We start from the raw sequence: 22,682 nt of genomic DNA on the forward strand, positions 1-22,682 counted from the left end.
CCGAGTCTAAGTTTGTCAAAATGGCATCGTGAGAAATACCCAGGAATGTAAGATCCATACCTGCAATTTGCCATTTGTAATTGGATTAAGAAAGGATTCATTTAAGTTGTAATATGCACACTTCAGATAGAAGGGAGTGACTGTAAACCAGGAACAATGCTGAAACCTCAACATCGGTGAATTTGTTATTGTTTGATAATTTGCCTCTCTGATGTAAACCAGCTGAAAGCTGGTGAACAACAGAGTATCAGCTTGTCATTGAAGTGCACTAACCTGTGCAGCCATAGTTATAGGTGTTGAAAGTCAGTGTATCCATGATGTTTTTTAACCTCTTCACAAGAATAGGACTGGGCATGGATTTCCGAAGAGAGAGTCCAAAAACCTCTAAGAAGGAGACCAGAGAGTACTGGTACATGATGTTGACAACTGCCATTTCAGACAAAACGGAGAACAAAATGGCCCCCCTCCTGGCAGCTGGTCGGTAGCCATCTCGCAGCTGATCGATATCCGCCGCTGTTGTCGCAGCCAGATTAAGTTTTTCGATCACCTAGCCAGACATTGATTTTATACACGTATAATTAATGCACTGACATATTCATATACACGTATAATTAGTGTACTAAGCCATGGTGAAACAACAATTACTGCCACCACTAGGTCAGGTCATTGGTGGCTTTGCCCAGCTAAGGCCTGTAAGACCCCAAGGACAGATATCCTACATCTTCCCTGAGTAACAAATAACTCAAATTCCCATTTTAGTTCCAAATTGATACAAGACAGAGATTGTTTCAGAGCTGAAAGAAATACATCACCTACTTTTGTTTTAAAACTGTGAATAACTGTTACTTCAGTCCTAATAATAACTTTCCTGAAAATAGGACTGTGTTCTCCGATGCAAAAAAAATACTGCTCGATACTGAAAGATACAACACATTCATTCTCAAAGCTAAGAACTAGGCTGAAAGGAATGAAGAGTTCTCATGAAAGAAAATGAAACACAATGAGAAAGAAAGAAGAGATTCAGAAAGTATATATCCCACAAAAAAAAAAAAAAAAAAAACCTAACAACCAGCTGGTACCTCAGTAGCTTTGGATTTTGTCTCCTCCATGGTTTGCACCAAGTCTATGTTGTCCAACATGTTTCCTGTGGAAGATGTCAGTTCCCGAAGGAGAGAGTCTTCCAGATCTTTCAGCAAGTTTTTATTGTCACTTGTCTCCTGAATGAGATGTTCTCTCTGTTCTTCCAATTCCCTTCTTTCAAAACCCGTAATAACACTGAGCAATTGATCCTCCAGGCCCCTCAGCGTAACTACAGATAAAACACAACACAGCCTTTTTTAAAAGAACAAGGACAGCTTTTAGACAACAGAGTGGCTTGGATAATAGCTGTATATTAATTGTACCAGTGCATCCTAACCTGACAGGTGTAAGTCTAGATCTTCATTTGTGTTTCAGATGAAGAGAGAGAAGTGAGAAGAATTTTATATTAAATCAGATGATAAGTATTAGGGAGACTATTAAATGTTAAAGTTTTGTTGTTTCAGATAACCACCCAGGCCCTAAGCAGCATAATGACTACTTTGTTAATAAACACACACTGCTTACCTGTATAATTGATAACCATAGCTTTCCCAAATACAGCGGGAGAATACTTTGGGTTTGCTAATTTGGTGTTCAGGTACAATCTAAAGTTACTGTCATAGTCAACCTCTTTGTCACCCAGGACAATGAATTTTCGCCCTTGTGCAACTTTGATATTCTTCTCTAAGACATTGTCTATCACAGGATCAATGTATTCATCAACACCATGCAGCAAGAAGGGACTTCCATACTTTATGGCAAGTTCCAGTTGTTTAAGGAAATCTGGGTCATTAAAGGAAGACACCTGCAAGAGAATAACGGAAAGATATGAAAACAGAGCTTCCAACTATGCTTCTGACTGTGACATTGTCCTACATGAAATTCCATCCTGGAGCTGAGAAAAAACACAAGCAACACAGCCTTCTGGTTACACTATTTCACTTGTACTGAGGCTGGCCAATATCCCAAACAAACCATCAGTCCCAAAGAGGTTAAATTATTGTTTATCTTTACCCTCAGGTTATTTTTTTCTTCTTTCTTCTTAATCCAATTTAAAGCCTGTTGTTGTGGGTCAATACAGAGTGGGAAGCGGCTTGCATATGTTGTCAGAATGCCATTTTGGACGGAGAGCTCATCTGGAGGCAATCCTTGAGAAACCCACCTAGGAAGCAAAGACCAAGCTGGAACAAAAACTTGATGGGAGAGCATGTAATTTCAGTAGTCAGTAAAATTATGCAATCCTTTGAGCATACTCTTGGAAACACAAGGCAAACATACAGGGCATGTGATTGCAAAAGCAGTGTCAAAACTCAGACGGACTCACTGAGACATTTTAACTACACTACTCAAAACGCAGACTGTTGCATTTGGTGAGGAATCACACAGCAGCTGAAATTTGGGTTACTTGGCCATAGGTTTAATTCCAAATTTACTGCAGTAAATGAAAAGACTGCTGTTAAGCCTTGGGTGGAACACATATTATAGATTACTAATAAAAAGGTACGTGTATAGGTTCAGTGAATGCCCTTGTATTTTAAAGAACAGTGGTTTGGTATAACAAATAGCCTCTGCCAACCAGGAAAAAAATTGTCTCCTTGCCATCTTTGTAGCATGACGTAAAACGGTCTTTCCACCTACACTTCAACACACAATGCCAATTTTGTGCTACAGATTCAGACTCCCACTTCGTGATTTCACAAACAGCAGTCACTAACTTCTTGACTGGACATACCTGCTAACCTCCACCTCATTAGTCAGGAGGCTTTCTAACCTAAAAGGCTGACTGAGAGGGATCTCTCGTGAAAGAATGTCTTCTTGCCACACTTGATAAATCATCTCATTACGAAACTCCCAGCTGAATGCTCCTTCATAGCTCAGAAAGGCAGCACAGAGTAGACAATCTCCAAGCAACTTCACCTTTCGCATTTTGAGCTCCTCTAGTTCCTTTGCCCACCTGACAGAAAAAGAAGGGGATCCTGGGTGAATCTGTGCCAGGGGATGGGGATTCTTTTCCAACTGCTGCTACTTTATCCACTGATTGAGACAACCACAGAATTTACAGTCAGCTGTTCTCTCAGTTATTGTGATGACACTGAGAGGTTTGAACCATCTTCCTTGTAACCCTAGTAAACCTTTTTGTTCTGCATTAAAATTTCGCTGTTACTACTTTCCAAGATCTAATGAAGAGTAGTCAGAATGCATATTAACTCCTAGCAGAAGGAAGAAAAAAAGAAAAATCAGAGAAAGGCATTTCCAAAAATCCAAATCATCCAAAATATCTCATTTTGATAGATTTTATTCCTGGCAAATGATCCTCTGAGGTCAAGAACATTCCCCTTTGAATCTACACTTACCTCTTGTTCTCAGATCTCAAGCCGAAGATGAGCTTGTCAGCAGCTTCCAATCTTCTCTGCATAATCTCTGCTTCTTCTTGTAACTGTTGCTTTTCTTTTATTGCCTCTTGATATTTGTTCCCCAAAGCTTTAAGTTCCTCCTGAAGTGTAGATAGCTCTGCATTTATCTTTTCCAGTTCTCTCTTACTTAAGTAATAGTTCCGTTCTAGCCTTGCTACCTATGTTATGAAGGAAAATAGGGTATTTGAAGGAAAAAGGGTATTATCAGAGAAAAGATTTTGGAGAGAAATCTCAAGTTCTTCCTCCTGGCTATCTTATGTTTTAAAGCATCATGGTAATAAATGGTGTAAGCCAAAATAACTGCCACTGTTCCTCATCCACCTCTCCTAAACATTTACCTCATAGTCTGAAACTGCAGTTCCAAAGCAGACAAACTTCCTAAAGCAGAGTTCTCAACACATAAGCTCTATTCAGCATGTAAGCAGTCCTGCCAACATCAGAGGTCAGCAAGACTATCATCCCAGACAAAAAAGGAGGTTTGTCTGCTTAATAACAGTGATATTAAGACCTTAAAAGTAGTCAGACCCACCATCTAGTGAATATACTTTTATCAGTAGTCAGCTGCATCTAAGCAGGTTTTCTGTTAGAAATTCTCCCAGTGCCATTAGATTTCCCTTCATAACACAGCTAAGGTCCCAGTCTTTCTAAAAAATGTTAATCAAAAGGTCTGCGCCCACAGGGCACAGATGTGTGACAGAGCTTTGCTCTGTCCAAATGTCACCTGATTTCAAGCATGTTTTCAGTAGACAGCTAAGAACTGTTTTTTCTGACCATGATAGCCTATCAAATTCCACCTGACCACATTTCTCTCACCTCCTTCCAGCACTAGAGTGGATGGGAACCCATACCACAGCATGACAGCACAACAGACACAGCACGTAATAACTGTACATTCCTCACTCATGCTGCAATATTTCTAAACACCTCTTATGAATGAAGCACTCCAGAGACTTCTCACTGTGAAATCACCAAGTGTTATTTTTCTGATGAGCATCATGTTTCATCGTCCTCAGAGGCTGAATTCACACACTGTACCTTCTCTCTCTTTGGCTTGACTTCTCTAACTACATCACAGTAGCTCATCACCGCTTCAACAAACTTGAGCATTCCCAGGCCAGCTCTGCTAACAAGTTCCATTTCAGTGAAGGTAGTATTAAGACTCTTTAACACAGCTAAATGGACAAAGACAAAGATATTGCAAGTGAGCCAAGTTATAGTGCAGAAATCTTCAGAGAATAAGGTTTCCATTCAGCAATATTGAGCAGTACTGTAACAGATAACAGGAATCATTTGTCAGAATATAAACGATTCTGAACTTACCACGAAGGTACGGGACTGTAACTATACAACAACACTGCTAGTGATTTCTCAAGCTCCTTCTCAAAAAAAAAAAAAAAGCAGTGCATTCATTTTTCCAGCTTGTCTCATGGCCATGGCTTGTTTTCTCTACAGCAGTCAGATACCATTTTGTTAAAAGTGCAAAATTCAGCTCTTAATGGAACTACTCTGGATCACATCCTTGCGATCATCTGCAAAGCTTGACTCGTCAGTTTTATATACAGCTTATCTTCTTTTCACTGTGTACAAATCACATCTCAATTGCCACATAGCAATCAAGACCATAATGCTACTTTCTGAATATCTAAAAGCAGAACAGCAGGCCTGCTCAGCTGTCCTGTTTGTTTCTTGCCTGCTCCAAACCAAAGTGTGAGGACTGGATGTAACACAGTGCAGAAGGTCTCTGCATTCTGAAAAATCCAATTACCCAAAAGAGCAACATCTGCAGCACCACAGACAGTGCTGTCCCTTAGCACAACATAAACTCACCCTCCTAACCAGCACCGGAAGAATTGCCATGGACATGGCTAATCACGCTAACAAGGCGTTCCTTTCATTCCAAGTGTACAGGTCATAGAATCACAGAATGATAGAAACACAGAATCCTTAGAGCTGGAAGGGACACCCCACAGCCTGTTAGAGCTGGAAGGGACACCCCACAGCCTGGCGCCATCGGCAAGTTTGCACTGTCAGCGTCACTGACAGAGATATTAAAGAGTATCAGCTCCAAAAGTGGAGATGCCGGGGATTGAACCCGGGGCCTCATACATGCAAAGCATGCGCTCTACCACTGAGCTACATCCCCGTTAATAATTTGCCCTGGTCAATAATTTACCTCGGACAGATTTCACTTGGCCGTAAGTAATTCCATCAAAATCCAACTCCATCAGAGATCGCAGGAAATTTGCCTCTGACATCATTCCTTTGGCTGTCTTCCAGTTTAATTCTTTGTACCCCCTCATTATAAGAACACATTCCAAAACAGCTTGCACCTGTTTAGGGGGTTTTGCAAAGGACCTAGAAAACAAGTAAAGAAGACAATGGAGGAAACAAAACATGATGCTAGACTTGTGCTTCCCATTAAGACTGCTAATGAAACATAACAGCTATTAAATAAGACATTTTAAACAAAGTGAAAAATATAATCCAGACAAAACAAGAAATAATTAGCTAAATTAGGGCTCAAAACTGGTTGTTGCATTCAAACAATTTGATCAATAAGAGACTATGGAATTTCAGCAGTGAAAGGCCTAAAACCAAGATCCATATGTTCCCCTCGTGCAATCGGGCAGCTGTTCATTGGGAGGCGTAGTACTGAAAGAATCCAGAGATGTATCACAGAACAGAAAGTAGATAAGTGTGACAGGGAATGAAAAGCTCTTACTATTTTGGGGAGAGCCAAGGACTGCATGCACTTTCATACCTGTCCCCAAATACAAAATGTATTATAAAAACAAGAGAAGTAATTCAGCAGAAAAGTACATTTTCATGCTATCAAGGCATCGCTGAAAATAGAAAGAACAGGCCTGGGGAGAAGTCCTGGGCCAGGAATCAGAGGATTCTGTTGTGACAGCTGCACCTGGGAAACTGATGTCCTGATCATAACCCATGCACTATGCCCATGAGGAAAGTGAGGCTGACTCTAAAACAATCTCTCAGTGAATTTCCAAGCATTTATGCTATTGTACATCTAAATGAACTACCTGATCTCAGTAACATCAGACTTGTCAAGCTTCTGCAGCTCCAGTTTGGCAGCTTCTAAAACAGGCATAACTTCAGCCAGAGCTGCCTCAGCAGCCGCCTTCTCCATAGCAATAATCCTATTCTGTTCCTGTATCTCCGTAGCTTTTTCTTCAGCCAGTTTTTTCTTTGCTTCAGCTAAGAATTGTAAAAGCAGGACCGTAAATAGATTATTCAAATTTGTTTGCAGAACATGTACTAATTATATATGTGCTTTTGGCTCAAAATCAGAAATTACCACCAAACCACTACCCTTTTATTTCTAGCTTGCCAATGTTTACAAGGCTCCATCCATCACCAGGATGGGAATACCATTAGTGTTCCACACAAAGCATAGATAATCTCTTTTCCTACTGTGCTTCCCTCTGACTTTCTTCTAAAAGCATTTCTGAAACAGAAGATCCCTTTCTTGCTAATGCCTCTTTCTCACATTACTCCTTATACCTTAGGAAGGGAAGACAAGGGCCAGAAAGCATAATATTGAGGTGCACAAAGTAAGGTAGACAAAATATATAGGAAAGATGTCAATCTGGTTAGAATGCAGGACCTAGTTTTCTACAAAGATCCTACATCAGCACAGGCAAAACAAGAGGGTCATCTCTAAAAGCATCTGGAGCTCTTAAAGTAGCTTCCAACCCAACACAGACTATGTAAGCCTTGCCTAGCCTGAAGGACACTTCACCAGTTGTAAACAACCTACCTACTTCTGTGTTTGCTGAAATCTCTTTTAACAAAGCCTCACAAGCAGCTGATTTTTCTGCTAGCACGATCTTTTGCTCTGCAAGTTTCTTGTTCAGCTCAACCAGCTGCACACTAGCTTCCTTCAGTTTATCTAGGCCCCCCTCCAGCCGTTTGCATTGTACTAGAAAGGAAAAAAAGAGAGAAATATTATTCCTTTTTATTTATTATTTTTATTATTATTATTATTTATTTATTTTATTCTTTGATTCCTTGTTATTGCACAGCAGTAGAAAATGTCACAGAAGGTAGACATGCTTATAGGCACACTTTGCTACAGAACAACCTCAGTTATGACAGGAAAATCACTGTGCAAGATTTTTTATTTCATAAGCCTCCCACACAGGACAGCATTGAAGTCACCGGCGCTGCCAATAAGTGGCCCTGCACCTCTACTTGCTTTCACTACTGCACTGTTGATATTTGATCCTCTTTGCATACTTCAGTACTCACAGAAGTATGAATAAGAACTGCTATTTGAGGAAGAATGTCAAACCTTGAGTTAGGCTTAACTGTCATTAGACCTAACCACCCTTCCTCGAGCAGAAGAGTGTCTGGCTTGGAAATCCTGGCTCAGGTTCATTCACAGAAGAATCTGGGGTAAACACAACATTAGATAGAATCCAAACAATCATATGTGGCCAGGATGTTAATCCAACATTAAAACTAGATATCGATAACTTTATTTTTGGATAACATGGGTAATATTTGGGATCTACACCCATTTTCATCATATTATACATTTTTTCCTCTTTTTTTTTTTTTAGTACTTAAATCACTTATTAAAAAGGAGAAAACATCTACAGTCTTACCTAAAATGAACTCATTTTTCTCCTCAAGCAATTTTGAATACATATGGATAAAATCAAGGTAATTCTTTGGCGTGACATGGTTACTACGCCTTAATTTCTGCAGAAATCTCTTGCTGAAAATCTCTACAGATTCATGCACCACAACCATGTGCTCAACCACCATCTTGGAGCTCTCTGCTGGAATGCGTGTGTTACTTCCTAAAATTGGTCAGAATAAATAAATAAATAAATTTTTTAAGGGTATGTCAATTACCATCTTCTTTATTTAATGTCTACTTAAGCCAGGCACAGAATCTGCTTCCTGGGACAAAAAACAAGGCCAAGATAGAGCTCAGAAGAGTACAAAGGCATCCTGATAGCCAGGTCACATCATCTCCAGAGTTACGGGCTTGAATCTTAGCCATTTCTATTAAACCTATTTGAGTAAGACACTGACAAACAAAACCATTTTTTTTACTGGGATACTGCATCATCCTTGTAGATCTATGGTAGCACCCACAACAGGAAAGTGAGATGAAATCTACAATAAAGTCAAAGCAAAGAATATATTTCTTAGGCCAAACCGAGGATTAGTGGGTTAAAATATTGATATCTTACTTACCAACAAAGGATTTGGCAACCGCATACAGAGCTTGGGGGGGCCAGGGCAAGAACCAGTCAATACCAGTATTGTTGACAAGACCTTAAAATAAAAGCATAGTGTTGCCTGAAAAGTTTCTTTGTAAAACTACATCTTAATCTGCCAGACTGCCCTAAGCTTAACTTTGTTCGCATCAAGAATTTTCAGGTTTGGTCTTATTTGGCTCCTACTCACGAACAATAATTACCACAAAGCCAGTACTTCCATCCTGATAGTAAATAATCACCTTTGCATCTGTGTCCTGCTAAACCTGTTGCTTTATTTTTTAGGCTATATACCATTCCATAGGATGCAGTCAAGATAAAGCCTGCACTGGGATTCCCACCAGTACACCTCAATTTGTGTGTATCCTCAGTCCTCTTAGGACACCTTTCAGCCACCTGTTCTGCAGTAGCATACACCAGGCCCAGGTGGTTTTTCTCTTAGCTGTGTCTTTCTTAACCCACTCTTCTTTTAGCCTTGGATATAAAAATGTTTCTCTTACCACCATATCCTAGTTTCATAATGATTTAATAGGACACATTCTTCTGTAAACTATAGAGGAGAGGCTATAGACATAGGCAGTCTGTATACTTCCAGTTCAGTGAGGATGACTAATTGATTTCTAGCAGTTCAGCTGGAAAATGAACTGATTTGCTAAATGTTAGTCAATAATACCCACTGATACATGGTAGTGAACTGGAAAAAATAATGCAAACGTGTAATCATTAAACCTGCTCCACTTAGTCTTAGCTGTGAGAGTCTGCTGGAGATTTTGTCTTGCCTAGAAACCTGTGTTTGACAGGGAAGGGACAAAGCAGTGTATATAATTGATACCTGGGAAATTTCTGCACCACGTTCTCAGACTGTCCCCAACTGGGGACATTCCCAGGACAATATGAAGATTGCTTGCACATTTGTTTACAAAATATTGCCAGACACTCTGTTTAGCCGGGTTCACACCAGCTTTAATAGCTTCGTCTCCAATCTGACTTAGTATGCTGTCTTTTTCATCATCTGCAAAAAGGGCTGGCACCATTCCTGTAACATATAGACAGAAGAATGCTAGTGAGAACAACTTGTCACCATATGTCTGGGGACAGAGCAAATGGGAAACTAGAGTGATAAGTATTAAACCTAGTTCAGCAAAAATGGTTCTGGGCAGTTCTAAGTGAAGCTATTAATCTCTGTGCTTCTCCTCCTCCTCACCCATAATGGACAATATAGAGGAAGTACTTCAGATGATGCAAGGGGATTTAGAGGAATAATTGCTTTGGTTTTGTTTGGGCTTCAGCAACACATACAAAATGTCACAAGAACACAAAATGCTTTTACTCAAGCAAGAAAAATATTCATTAGTGTCTAGAAACCACCAAATCACATTTTCAGTCTCTCAATCAAATGGTCATATTGCATAAGTTACCTAATGACTGACATAAGCAGAACAGAACAGAGAGAAACATACCAAGAAAAGGATAACATTTTCAAATCAGACTCTGTATGAACTTCTATAGAGAGGATGGTCACACAGTGCCAGCTGCTGCTAATCTTTGCCAGCGGCATACAATAAAAGACACTAAACTATAGATTAAGATATACATACAAGCAGCTGTTGTTGCTCAGGTGAATGCTATTTAAAAGCAAATGAGAGAAAAGAGGTCTTGTGATTAAACACAACTGAAGTTGTACTCCCCAGATGCATATAAATGACAATATGATGTCAAAAAGCCACCATTAAGGCGAAGATAATTTCAGGTAGAATTGAAAGGTGTAACTAACTACAGCAGCAGAGAATACAGAGTGAAATAGTAAAAGCTGGACCAAGGGTGCACTTGAGTCACAAGCAGATACTAAACTGGCAGTAATTCAAGCTGTGTGTGTCACCTGAAGTTAACATGTTATTGATGAGCTCCAAGAAACTCTCTTCTGCTACATGGCCATCTGTAAACAAGAAGACTATTGACTTATTCTCAATACCAAGCTTCTGGTACAAGCTTTTCAGGTCTTCTCGGAAGTTATTTTCCCTATATCCCCGAGTCAAGATGATCTCAAATACCTAAGGATGCAAACAAATATTAAGAACACGCAGATGAACCCAAGACATAATAGTAACTTTGAAACTCAATTTGAACTATATTGGATGAAAGGTTTTGGTTTGGCCCCCATCCGTCATGTGCTACACTCTTTCCAAACAATTACATTTGTACAAACCTACAGGATTGCATTTCTGAAATTTGATAGCCCTTTGTATTCACCCTCCTTTTTCATTCTTCCCCTCCAAGTCAACAGTTTCTTATAGAAGGAAGAAGATTTCCTATCTAAAATATTACAATATCAATCACGATAGGGTTCCTTGAGAAGCACCACAGTGCTGCTGTAGCACAGATAAGCAACAGAAGCCATAATTAGGTACTATAAGATTTGTCCCCAAAACCCATCCTTGTTTTCCGTCCCCCGGTGCCAAAATCTAGATTCAAGCAATGAGAACTTCCTGCCTAGATCACCCACAGCCTAGACCTCATAGCAATCTGTTTTTCTCTTCACACGAAAGAGTTGCCAGCCTGATCTTATCTTGGCTGCCTTTCCCCTCCTCCTCTCATCCCCATCCAATTTAATCCTCATCCCACCATTGCTTTCCTTGTCTTCTTTCTCTGTGAAGACACACAGACACTAACCTCACATCCAGCCGTAAAGGCAGCCAATCTCGTAAGAGACTGCTTTCCTGAGCCTCCAACTCCTATGAGTAGGGCATGGCCACGATCCATCCGTATGATGCGATACACATGGATTAAATGTTCCAAAGCATCATCAAAAAGAACTAGATTCATTTTAAGATTAACCTCATTATATTCCTCCAAAATCTCCTGCAGAGAAAGGTGATCAGAATGTTGCTAGGAGACCAAGGAAACAATAGCATTAATAAAATAACAACCCATTTAGCCGCATTATTTCTTGAAAAGGTCATCAAGGAAAATAAATAATTGGAAAGCACTGCAAACTCCATAGCTGACCCTCAATTTCCATTACTGCAGATGCCAAATGAGAGTCTTCTGTGCACACTGCTGTACGTGTGCATAGAAGAACTGATTTCACCTTGTTTGATGCAATTTCCTTACCCTTCCTCACGCAAAGACACAAAAATCACACACAGTTCCAAGTTGAAGCACACTACCTGAAAGAGATTTTTTGCCACATCATAGGCTTGTATATCTTCATAAATACGAGGCTCTCCTTCATTCAGTGCCATCCTGAAATCTCCAAAAAGAATAGGATCCCTCATAGCCTGTTCCAACTCATCGTTGAAATTCTCTTCAATCAGGTTTTTGATATGTCCTTGTACCTTTGAGTATAAGAAATAAGTTAGGCAACACAACAAGGCAGGTATTTCTGAGTCCAAGAACACTCAGAAGTGATATTAATAATGCACATTCTTGCTCAAATACTGACTGATTTCTAAGAGTGGAAGCTGGCAATGTTACCAGAAGAACCAGACCACAATGTCCTTTATGTTCTATGATACAAAATGGTCCAATAGGAAGTTTGGGAACCATCCAAGTCAATGGACTGCAGAAATTTAAGACAGAAAGGGATATACCTGATTTTAAAAAATAAATAAATAAAAAATACATTTTCTGTTCCTTCAGCAGACCTGTTCACTTAGCCTGCCATGGTTACCTTATTTCATAAAACTCCACTGATTGTATTTTAAGATAATGTAGTAGCAACACAGTAGTTAGACAAGTCTGCAGTATGACTGCAAGGCCTGAATGTAATAGTTGGTAATATTGCTGTAGCAAATTAGTTGCAACAGTGATATTCAGTAACTACTAATAATTGAAAGAAATTACTCACCAAAGCCTTATCTGCTTCATTAATCAATCTGTCATGGAAAACCCTCAGGCACTCATTTCTCCAAACTCTCACCATCTGGGTGACTGTTTGAAACCTGCATTAATATCAAAATATCAGACTGACCGAAACAAATTGATCTTGATCAAAGTCTGGACTGATTTTTTTAAAAACTCTTTTAGCAGTGTTTTTGTTTTTGTTTTTTTCCTCTCTTCATAAAGATGAAAAAAATTGCATCACTACCTTCAAGTATCTTATTAAAGAAAGACAAATGCAGTAGCATTTGTCATCAAAAGTAGTATCATAATAGAGGATGTTCCTGAACATCATCTCATTCTGGTGAAGGTTTAATGAAAAGCAATGAGACGTGATTGATTTCATACACCAAGCTACCTCATCTTCCCCCAGCTTTATCTAAACAAATGGGTAAAGGACAACTAAAAATCATTTTTATATTCTTACCTCTCTGGGGTTGTAAGAATAAGTCCATTATAGACTCTGGAAAGGTCTCGCAGGTTAAAAATGTAATGGAATTTGGAAGGAGTAGGGGGTAGGTCACAGACAATCCTTTTATAAAGCTCCAAGGTGCATACTGTTATGGTCTCAGAGATGGCTGATATAGACTCATTAAACACCTACAAACATGAGAAAAAAGAGATGTTTTCATGCAACTGCCCACAGAAAATTGAGTACTATCAAACATACACTGCTTTCCAGCTTTTCAAATAACTTGGAGCAAACATTTTTAGAAATTCGTGTTCCTGTGCAGTATTCCTGTGAACACACAGAAGTTAAATCTCTTGGGTACAGTCCATCTTCACTGAAAATAACATCACACTCAATTACTGGAATTTCCACAGTGTTTCCACATGAGAAAAAATAAACTACTCTTTTGTTTCTTGATTTTCCAGTTTAATTGTATAATAATGCAGCCTACTGCATTGTACTGAATTTTTCATTGTCATTTGGGAAAGAGCTCTCCGATCTTTGTGCATTTGGTTATAGGAACCACACCTAAATGATTCAACTAGCTTCAGTCAATTAAAAGAACACAAAAATAAATGTATATTTCAAAATAAACCTGTTAAGCAATCCTTTAACAACAGTGAAATTACCGCAGTGTGGCCTTTCAGGATGGAGGCGTAGATCAAATTCAGTGATTGCTCAGAAGGAAAAGGTATGTTAAAAACACTGAAGAGTGAGATGAATCGAGGGTCGACTTCATTCCGACCTCCTCCAGCTTTCCCCATGGCAGCAACAAAACCCAGATCTCGGAGCATTTTACAGTTCATCTCCTTACTGCGGTCATATAAGAAACCTTTTTCTAGTAGCAACTTCAACAAGGCAATGGGTTGCTGTGTGCCATACTCATCAACCTTGGTAACACAAAAGCAGCAAGATATTTAGAGCACAGTATATCAACATGCCAAATACTGCCATAAACACAAAAATATTGTGCTCCCTACTCAGGACAGCAATACACAGACTACGTAACATTCAGTAGAGGTCTGGCACTGACTGTGAACATTCATTCCAATGTCTCATACAATAAAAGTGCCTCTTCTCCAATATAAACTAAAAACACACATCCTTTCCTGCTCCAATTCTAAAGAGAAAGGGACGGTATCTACAAGAAACATCCTGCAACCAATATTAGGCCACAGGGAAATGATTTTAATGCCATTTAAGGTTGGACTTGATGATCTTGAAGGTCTTTTCCAGCCTGAGCAATTGCATGATTCTATAAGAAGTGATTCAAAAGGAAATATTTCTTATCTAGAGAACAAATACTGCAGTACACAAAAATACCCCATACTGCATGCAAGTCCAAGTGTTCTGAAGTTCCCAAACTAAAAAACAGTTATGTACTTCCATGAATCTCCTTGACTTGCGATATAAGATCTACTCCTTTTGTACAGTTGGATCTGTATTTGAAGGGATGACATCAGCGCCACCCCAAATGTTTCTAAAATACCCTACTAACCAGCAGCAGCTTACCCTCGGCATATTCAGATCATCCATGAAAATAATGAGACGCTTTCCCATAGGAGGGCCATAAGCGTCTTTAGATCGTTTCTCTACATTTGTCTCTAGATTTCTCTGAATGTCCATTGATGTTGTACGGGAAGAGAAGTTAATCACTAGGAGAAGCTGCAAAGGGGACGAAATAGATAAGAATGGATTTTTACCTTTTTTTTCCTCCCTCCAAACTAGAGCATTCTAGAAAATATTCTTTGTATTAAATTGCCAGACATACCAGAAACACTCCTCTGGTTCAGTTACTCACTTGAATTACACACACCAAAAAAGTAAAATTCTTCTTAAATCTTTGATAAAGTAAAAGAACAAAATATTCCTGTTCTTTAAGAGTTCTCATATCATTCATACAATTTGGGCCTGAGCTTGCAGTTAGATCTCTGAACCCACAAGAGGTCTCAAAGTCAATACTGCTACCCACAGGCTCAGGCTTCAGAACAGAAATTTAACACAAGGTTACAAAATGAAAATGCAGCTTTATAAACAACAAGGCAAAATGCCTCATACATACATAAAGGTCTTCATTCAGACTGTTTAAGAAGTTTTGCGTCGTTGCTGTTTTAGAGGTACCGGATTCACCTACAAGAACAACTGGGCGTTTTATTTTTACCATCTGTTCCAGCAACCAAGTAGTGCGTGTTGTATCCACTGTAGGCACTGAAAAAGATCATGAATAGAACAGCAGGTTAAAATAAAAGGCAGGGCAGCCAGGGGGATTTATATTTGTAGAGCACAGCTGGATCAGATTCACAAAGAATTAACATGCGGTTGCACAAAGACATAACCTGAAATATCAACTTACTAACCAGGCTGAAGAAAATCTTTAATTGATTAACCACCACTATTCAATTTTTATCATTGGGTTCTTTTCTCCTACTGACATGAGAGAAAATTAATTCTCCACATAGGAGGGCCACAGACTGGTGAAATTCCATGTAATCCTTATTCCAAGGACGTAATCAGGATATATTTGGATCAGGACTTAATTTTCCCTGAACCATAAAGAGATGAATTTTGTTCTATGTGAATAGCTTGCTATCAGGAACAATTTTATAGACCACACCATTACCTATTCTGTCAGTGAAATTAATCTGTGCTTGCTCAATCTTACTATAAAATAACCTGGACCAATTTATCCTTAGCTATGAAAAGCACTTGTCATCATTATATAGTATTTCAAATAACAACCAATATAATGGCCTTAAAAATGTATTTTTTATCTACTGAGCACTTGACCCAGTGATGTGAGATTTTTTCAGAGTTTCTGGACAAGTACGCACACACACACAAAAAAAAAAAGGAATCAATGTTCTGCTCTTCTGACTCTCTCAAAATGCGTCAGGCACTGAAAAAAGTTCTTCCTCATTTCATTATTACACAGTCCTGTAAATATCAACTCTATTCCTGCTAATCTACCATGACAAGAACATTAAATAAATTGGTTTCTGTCATCACAAGAAACTGAACAAGAGTAGATGACCTTCAGCACACAGTGAGGATACCTCACGTTAAGTGCCACTCACATATTATACAGTATAAGCACATTGTCACTTTTTTGATAAAACACTCACCTAGGATGTCAAGAAACTTCTTTTGAGGATTATGAATATATTCAGGAACAAGTTTCATCCAAGGTACCCACTTTTTTTGAAATCCATCAAAATGAAAGTCATACAAAGTTGGCAGCTGACCTGCAAACCATTAAACAGTTGAAAGGTTCCTATGACACTTTACCGTTTCATAAGACTGAAATGAAAGTAAAGGATGTGATTCTGGACCAACTAGAGCAACATTGTTCCACTTGTCATTTAACCCAGAAAGACATCTAACAAAGTTCTCCTAATCCAGTACTTGGGTCATATTATCAATTAATAAGCACTTTTCTAATGGTTTGCATTTCCCTTTTTGTTTTTCCTTTCACTGTTTACATTTTCTGGCTGACACAGAAAAGTACTGTTCTGTGAAGGTAAGCCAGTAGCTAAGGGTCAGCGAGCAACAGTACCTCTACACATGTTTTAGTGACAGTCCTTCAGAGAACATCAAACATTTTTTCTGCAATCAGGACAGATAGCTGGAAGGAAGAACAATGTTCTCACTTCAAGGAAACCAAGACTTTTCCAACATAACCATGGGATTTGGAGTATGTTATGATAAAATCCTACCTGGCAGCTCCCCTGGCTTAGCCAGGATGTTCTCATCATGAACAGTTGACATACAGGAAACATGTTTAATGTATTTATCAAATTTAACTCTTCCAGCATCAAGAAGAGAAGCACCTAAAGAGAAATATAAGGCTTCCAAGAAAAAGCACTCTAGAACATCAGGATCATCAGGTTGTGCCCCAAGCAGAGCTTCCAGCATCACAGTCAGCTGAACCACCTGTCGTAAAAAAAGTCAAAAATGTGAACAGAATCACTATTTAGATAGGTAAAAACTCTTACTATGTTTTCAGCTGTTTGAGTGTTTGCTGATATTTTGTCGTTACAGATGTATCTACTGATACAAGTATTAATGACAGCAGGACAGCACTGGTAAGGAACTGACTGTTTCTGTTGTTTCTTGGTAGCAAACTGACATTTCACTGTAAACACTACACCCCTGATTTCCTTGGGAGACTTTTGTCTTCGTTAGTCAGCTCCACTTCTAAGATAAACTTTTTCAACCTTTATTTTCTATTCCTCACCATATTTAAATCTGTTTGAGGAACAATGGTCTTCAGCCTTTCTTCTTGTTTGCCATCCACAATTCCCTCTGTAATCATATCAATAAGGCAGGGCACATATTTTTCGAATAAACGATTCAATTCAATTCTCTCTTGCTGAGGGAAAAAAGGGACAATAATTACACACAAGAAAAGTGGAAGGGTGATTGTGAAAGCAGAGTTTCCCATCAACACCTGGCTGACCAAGTATGATTGCTCTTACAGGAATCACTTCTATCAATGACAGGGTATGGGCAAATTAAGAAATTTAACACTGTTATACAGACTGTTTTTTCAGCAGCTGAAGATGTGCATTCATCAGGTGATAGTAACTAAGCTGTCTTACTTCAGATCTTAATGACAAGTGAACTGTAAGCCAATTCAGAAGATGAGACTGACTTTACAAAGATGTTTTGTGTTTTGTTTTTTTTTCCACATCTTTCTACAGTTCGGTATTTAATGAAAAATACTCTATGACCAAATGCAGAAATTCCCACCTCGTTTTCTCTTCCTTGTGTCCACTTCTGCCAGTAAGGCTTATATTTTAGATTTTTAGGATCCACAAAGACCATTCCACAGCGGGATACTGTGGCAGGAGATGCATACTGTAAGTCACCAACCTGCAAAATAATCATACCACATAATCATGCTTTTAAAGAATAGACAGAGTAACTACTTTTTAAGGCTCTGTAGATCTAGCCTCATCTAACCCCTCCCATGTACAACTATTACCTACCTCAAACAACAGTGCACAGTGTGACTGAAGTCTAATCCTCTCCCCATTTGCCAAGGTCAATAACTTATTGTCATCCATGACAGAATTCATGTTTTCAACCCAGAGAGCATCTACGTCTCCATCAAACAGAATGTACCTGTGGATACAGGAGCCAAGGGATATGGTGACTAATCTCTGATTTCAGTCACAAATTTCAGAACTCAGACATTCCATCAAAGGCAACAATGTCAGTTCAGGTGTTTTGAAGCCTCCCCTGCATTTTTGATAACTGCATAGTTTCTATTCATCTCACTGAGGCAGAGAACTCACAAGAAATAGAAAGACCCTCCTAGATGCTTTGTATTCACTTAGCATGTGTTTCTGAACTAGGACAGTATCAAATATTCTGTATTGTATTAAAAAAAATAAAAGTTGACACAAAATTCAGTACCCAAAAGTTAACACAGTAATTTCTAGCTGTCTACCTTCGTTCTTTCTTGTCAGTAGGCCTGTTGATCTCCCGAAAAATGTTTGACAGGACTCCATCTGTCCAGTCTCGTGTGGTAGGGTCAAGGATCCCATATAGTTCAATCACAGACATAGCTTTAGGATTCAGTGTGTAAAGCTTTGTCAATAATCCCAGCCTAGAAATACAACAAGAAAACAAGAAAAGCAATATTATAATGACACAATACCATCTCATGATAACCCAAGCATACATTATGGTTAGCTATTAATGATTTTGACATGACTACACAAGTCTGAATGATGCCATTTTACAGCCAAATTTCCATGCATCAAACTGTATACTTACTTGTTCTGGGCTTGGCACAAAGCATTAATGACAACTGATTTTCCACCTCCAGTAGGCCCAACCACCATTGTAGTGTGTCTAGTTAACATTGTCTCATACATCTGAACAACTTTATCCACCTGAAAAAATACATATTAATTCAACAGACTGTTATCCATAAGCCTATGGACATCAGCAGCTGGTCTACATCTGCTAAGCTTTCCTGGAACCATTCTGGAGTGCAGCAATGCATACCTAGCCTAATGTTTACATCAAAAACTCAGGAAACTAACATTTTTTTTATACCTGAACTGGTAAAACAATATAACCCCCTTCTTCCAGCACTTGCTCTACAGCATCATTAAAGTCAGGGTAGCGGACTCGAGGGCAGTCCAGGCCAGGAAACAGGTCAGAGATTAGGCCAAGGAAGAGAGGTACATCTTCAAACACAAATTTAGGAAGATTCATATCTCGTAGAGCTCTCATCAGTACAACCTCCTAGACAAAATACAGCAGAATCAATCACTACCAAACAGCTAACCAATTGTCTAATATGTAGTAATTTCAAATATCTCTAAAAATGATTGCACAATTACTTTAGTACAGCTTTGGGAATGCTTTCTTGACTTCAGTTACTAGTGGAAAAGAGGCCATTTTAAAAGGATTAATTTGACCAATAGTTAAGAATAATATGCTGCCCTTTTCAACTATATTAACAAAATGCTATATGGCTGGAGTGGTCATTCTTTAATTTCCCCACTTGGATGCTAAAATAACCAACTGTTTTATAAACATTCCCAAATTCTGTAGTCAATGCAGCATTGAAAAGTTTTCATTTATAAGTATACTATACTGCTCGAGCTACAAAATGAACAACGGCACAAATGGAGCACCCACTTTGGGTATTATCTTCAGAAAGTAGTTTTTGCCATTTATCCAGGATAAACAGTGGTGCATAATGGATTTAATATCAAGAGCACACATGAAGTAAAACACCTCATTTTTATAGGTTTCCCTACCTAGTTCTGATGCTATCTTGTTGGCAGAGGGCATCATGAAGCTCAATAGGAACACAGTAAAATAATAAGACAAAAAAGACCAATTCTTCTTTTCCAAATGCAGACAAGCTACAGCAAGTGTGTAAACGTATACTATTCCCAATGAAAATATGAGCTGCAAAGGGTAACTAAGTGGCAAGTCTACCTCACTGAGGTCTGGTGATCCTCTTTTCAGTTCCCCAGCCATCACCAACACTGATTTAAGGGCCCGTAGCCCAAAATCATAATGATGTTGTTTAGAAAGTTGTTCTTTTGCCAGCTTGTATAGCACTGTCATCTTTTTGGCAAGGACCTGTTTGAGAGTTAAATAATCACAAATGTGAAGTCACAACCGAACACTGAGCATGCATACAAGAGTATGGAGAGCAATACAATTTTCTTACCTTTGCTGTAAGGAATCCTTCAGAAAAGAGCATGATTTCACAGATTTGCTGAAGATCTGGTACAATAACAACCACAGGCCTGAACAAAGCTTTTACAGACTCAGGGAGTTCAGTCCGGCCAGCATAACCAGGATTCATTGTAATAAAAATGCCCATTCGGCTATCAAGGTTAATTTCTTGTCCTTCAAACTAAAAGCACATGAAAACTTTAGGACAATGTGTGTTTGGAACTGAAATATTATCATTTGCTGAAAGAGAAAACCAGCAATACTGGGACACCCACTTAGGACAATGTATTAAAAATTCAGCTTTAGATATTAATGTAGGTACATTTAATTACTATTTTCTATTTAGCTTACTTTTCTCCTACTTCACAAGGGAAGAATCTAGCAAAGGTTTACGAAATAAGCAAAGATCTAGTATCCCTGAATCTCAGAGTACATATTCTGGAGTCCGAAATACTCAGCACAAAGCAATTACCACAGAAATAGCCCTCTGATCTCCCGGTTGGGTCCAGTCCTGGATCTTGGCCTCTAGCACAAGATCAGCTTTCACAATTACTCTTCTTTTTTAGTCTTTACCTGAAATGTTTTCAGACGATTCATTAAAGCATTTCGAATAACTTGAATCTGAGAAGAAATGACTGAAAGCACAGAAGCATCGATACGATTGAATTCATCAAAGCATCCCCATGCTCCACACTGGGCAAGACCAGAGAAGATTTTACCAACTGCCTAACAAGAAGAAGAAAAACATCTCAGCAATGAGTACATAAAAAAATCCACCATCGGCAAATTGGAGTATGCTAAAACTCTTAATGTCTGAGGAAAAATCTCTGGATACGTGCAGGAGCTAGCAATCCATCCTAAGGCCTTTCAATAACTTTGCCAAGTGGAGATAGCCCACGATGAGCTTAGACACTTAGCCATTGTTTCCCTGTTTGAAAGGACAAATAGAATCTTCAAATTCCCTCCAACATTCGCTCAAAATAGTTATTTTTCACTCTATTTCACCACCAATTGACACGGTAACTCTAAAGGAGGCGCATGTTCAGAAGTTCGAAACATGTGCTTACTCTGTGTGCTGAAAAAGAATAGTAAATGGCTCTTTCCAGTGAATACAGATCTTAAAAACTTACTTTGAAATCCATGCCTTCTCCACAGTTTGTCACCACACACAGCAAGCCCAGTGCTTTGGCCAGATCCTTGGTTGTTTCTGTTTTCCCTGTACCTGCTGGCCCTGCTGGTGCTCCTCCCAAAAACATTGATAAAGCCTTTGAAGACAGACCAAAAGGCAAAGTGTAATGCGATGAAAAGCAGAGCAATAACAGCAGAGCAGCAAGAACCTAGGCTACAACAAGTGAAGATTTGCACAAATACAACAGCTGTGGGCACAGAAATAAAGGAAAGAAGCTGCTTACCTTCTGAAGGTCTCAGAAGGTAAGCCACCCCCAGAAATGAGGTCTGCACCTGAGCTCCCCTGGCTTGGCCCTGATTTCCTACCAGGTGATCAATCACTGGTTCAATCCGTGACTTAGCATTTCCACTACACAAAGGATTCGTATTAAGCTGGTAGCAAATTCACAAACAAATCCATGGGTACAACAAGCCTTAAATGTTCTTTGTACATGCATTCTATGTTATCTTTGAAGCAATTAGTTTAGAAGACTATTGCAACCTACTTATTACATGTTTCTGTTCACATTGTTGTATTTTTTTTCCTACTTTATGTCCTAGTTGCCAACTATGTGGATGGCATGGAAGCATATTTTAAAAGTGCACGTTAGTTAAAAAGAGCTCCTTTAATACATATACCTGTGTTAATGTGAGATAAATACGGTCTGTAAGCGGGGTGATCACAAGACGTCCATTCAAACCCATGTACTCATAACCATATGAAAATGTGCCTGTACACTGCCGCACGTTCAGCTCATCTGGCTCTCGGTCCCAGTAGAAGCGCAGCTGGCTTTCCCATTCAAACTCCTGAGCCTGCAGAATGCTACACAAGAGAGACGTGCACATATGAGGTAAAAGGATAGATGTATAGTTTATGGCTTTGGTATTTTCTCAGGAGGTTGAGGATTTACCTGTCTCTGACAAATGTATCAACAATGTCTCTGGCATGAACATCAATAATGAGAACAGTGTTGTATTTTTTCCTGTCGTTTTTGCTCAGAGGTGCAGTAATGCGAGTAACCAGCTCGTCAATTTGTTGGTGCATTTTTTTAGCATACAGTTTCATTGCCTGTTTTTCTCCTTTCTTCACTTTCCGAAAGACATCCTCCACCTCCCACGTCCACCACACCTGATTGGCAGCCAGCACCATCATGCCTTGGTAGAGTAACATCCAATCAACTCTATGGGAAATACATATAGTATGGGAGTTTGAGTTACTGTTTAAGTAAA

At 39.0% G+C, this 22,682-nt stretch overlaps 1 protein-coding gene and 1 non-coding gene across 11 annotated transcripts in view; both read right to left on the reverse strand.

The window, feature by feature from the left end:
* Nucleotides 1–22,682, reverse strand: part of DNAH10 (dynein axonemal heavy chain 10) — a 52,891-nt gene that overhangs the window by 9,068 nt on the left and 21,141 nt on the right. For 7 of the 10 annotated variants that reach the window (XR_005840131.2, XM_040648371.2, XM_040648374.2 and 4 more), the window contains 35 exons: nucleotides 22,364–22,633; nucleotides 22,092–22,275; nucleotides 21,416–21,550; nucleotides 20,859–21,011; nucleotides 20,278–20,466; nucleotides 20,040–20,186; nucleotides 19,143–19,334; nucleotides 18,858–18,976; nucleotides 18,529–18,687; nucleotides 18,065–18,200; nucleotides 17,826–17,948; nucleotides 17,311–17,445; nucleotides 16,790–17,006; nucleotides 16,199–16,318; nucleotides 15,139–15,284; nucleotides 14,589–14,741; nucleotides 13,706–13,966; nucleotides 13,053–13,225; nucleotides 12,594–12,687; nucleotides 11,914–12,081; nucleotides 11,417–11,605; nucleotides 10,626–10,797; nucleotides 9,579–9,782; nucleotides 8,724–8,804; nucleotides 8,123–8,320; nucleotides 7,273–7,434; nucleotides 6,536–6,710; nucleotides 5,668–5,849; nucleotides 4,530–4,666; nucleotides 3,435–3,652; nucleotides 2,813–3,034; nucleotides 2,095–2,242; nucleotides 1,606–1,885; nucleotides 1,080–1,309; nucleotides 274–547 (listed from right to left, as the gene is read on the reverse strand). Coding sequence is in view for 8 of the 10 variants with exons in the window: in XM_040648371.2 (XP_040504305.1) it covers nucleotides 274–547; nucleotides 1,080–1,309; nucleotides 1,606–1,885; nucleotides 2,095–2,242; nucleotides 2,813–3,034; nucleotides 3,435–3,652; nucleotides 4,530–4,666; nucleotides 5,668–5,849; nucleotides 6,536–6,710; nucleotides 7,273–7,434; nucleotides 8,123–8,320; nucleotides 8,724–8,804; nucleotides 9,579–9,782; nucleotides 10,626–10,797; nucleotides 11,417–11,605; nucleotides 11,914–12,081; nucleotides 12,594–12,687; nucleotides 13,053–13,225; nucleotides 13,706–13,966; nucleotides 14,589–14,741; nucleotides 15,139–15,284; nucleotides 16,199–16,318; nucleotides 16,790–17,006; nucleotides 17,311–17,445; nucleotides 17,826–17,948; nucleotides 18,065–18,200; nucleotides 18,529–18,687; nucleotides 18,858–18,976; nucleotides 19,143–19,334; nucleotides 20,040–20,186; nucleotides 20,278–20,466; nucleotides 20,859–21,011; nucleotides 21,416–21,550; nucleotides 22,092–22,275; nucleotides 22,364–22,633 (6,146 nt within the window). In the remaining 2 variants the exon portion in view is untranslated. The remainder of the gene's footprint in view (nucleotides 1–273; nucleotides 548–1,079; nucleotides 1,310–1,605; nucleotides 1,886–2,094; nucleotides 2,243–2,812; nucleotides 3,035–3,434; nucleotides 3,653–4,529; nucleotides 4,667–5,667; nucleotides 5,850–6,535; nucleotides 6,711–7,272; nucleotides 7,435–8,122; nucleotides 8,321–8,723; nucleotides 8,805–9,578; nucleotides 9,783–10,625; nucleotides 10,798–11,416; nucleotides 11,606–11,913; nucleotides 12,082–12,593; nucleotides 12,688–13,052; nucleotides 13,226–13,705; nucleotides 13,967–14,588; nucleotides 14,742–15,138; nucleotides 15,285–16,198; nucleotides 16,319–16,789; nucleotides 17,007–17,310; nucleotides 17,446–17,825; nucleotides 17,949–18,064; nucleotides 18,201–18,528; nucleotides 18,688–18,857; nucleotides 18,977–19,142; nucleotides 19,335–20,039; nucleotides 20,187–20,277; nucleotides 20,467–20,858; nucleotides 21,012–21,415; nucleotides 21,551–22,091; nucleotides 22,276–22,363; nucleotides 22,634–22,682) is intronic. The other 3 variants (XR_005840132.2, XM_040648372.2, XM_040648373.2) reach the window with 3 other exon arrangements.
* On the reverse strand, nucleotides 5,566–5,637 carry TRNAA-UGC. Its single transcript has one exon. It is a non-coding gene; the product is annotated as a tRNA-Ala (tRNA).

This window comes from Gallus gallus, chromosome 15, assembly GCF_016699485.2.
Source record: "Gallus gallus isolate bGalGal1 chromosome 15, bGalGal1.mat.broiler.GRCg7b, whole genome shotgun sequence".
Lineage (NCBI taxonomy): Eukaryota > Metazoa > Chordata > Aves > Galliformes > Phasianidae > Gallus > Gallus gallus.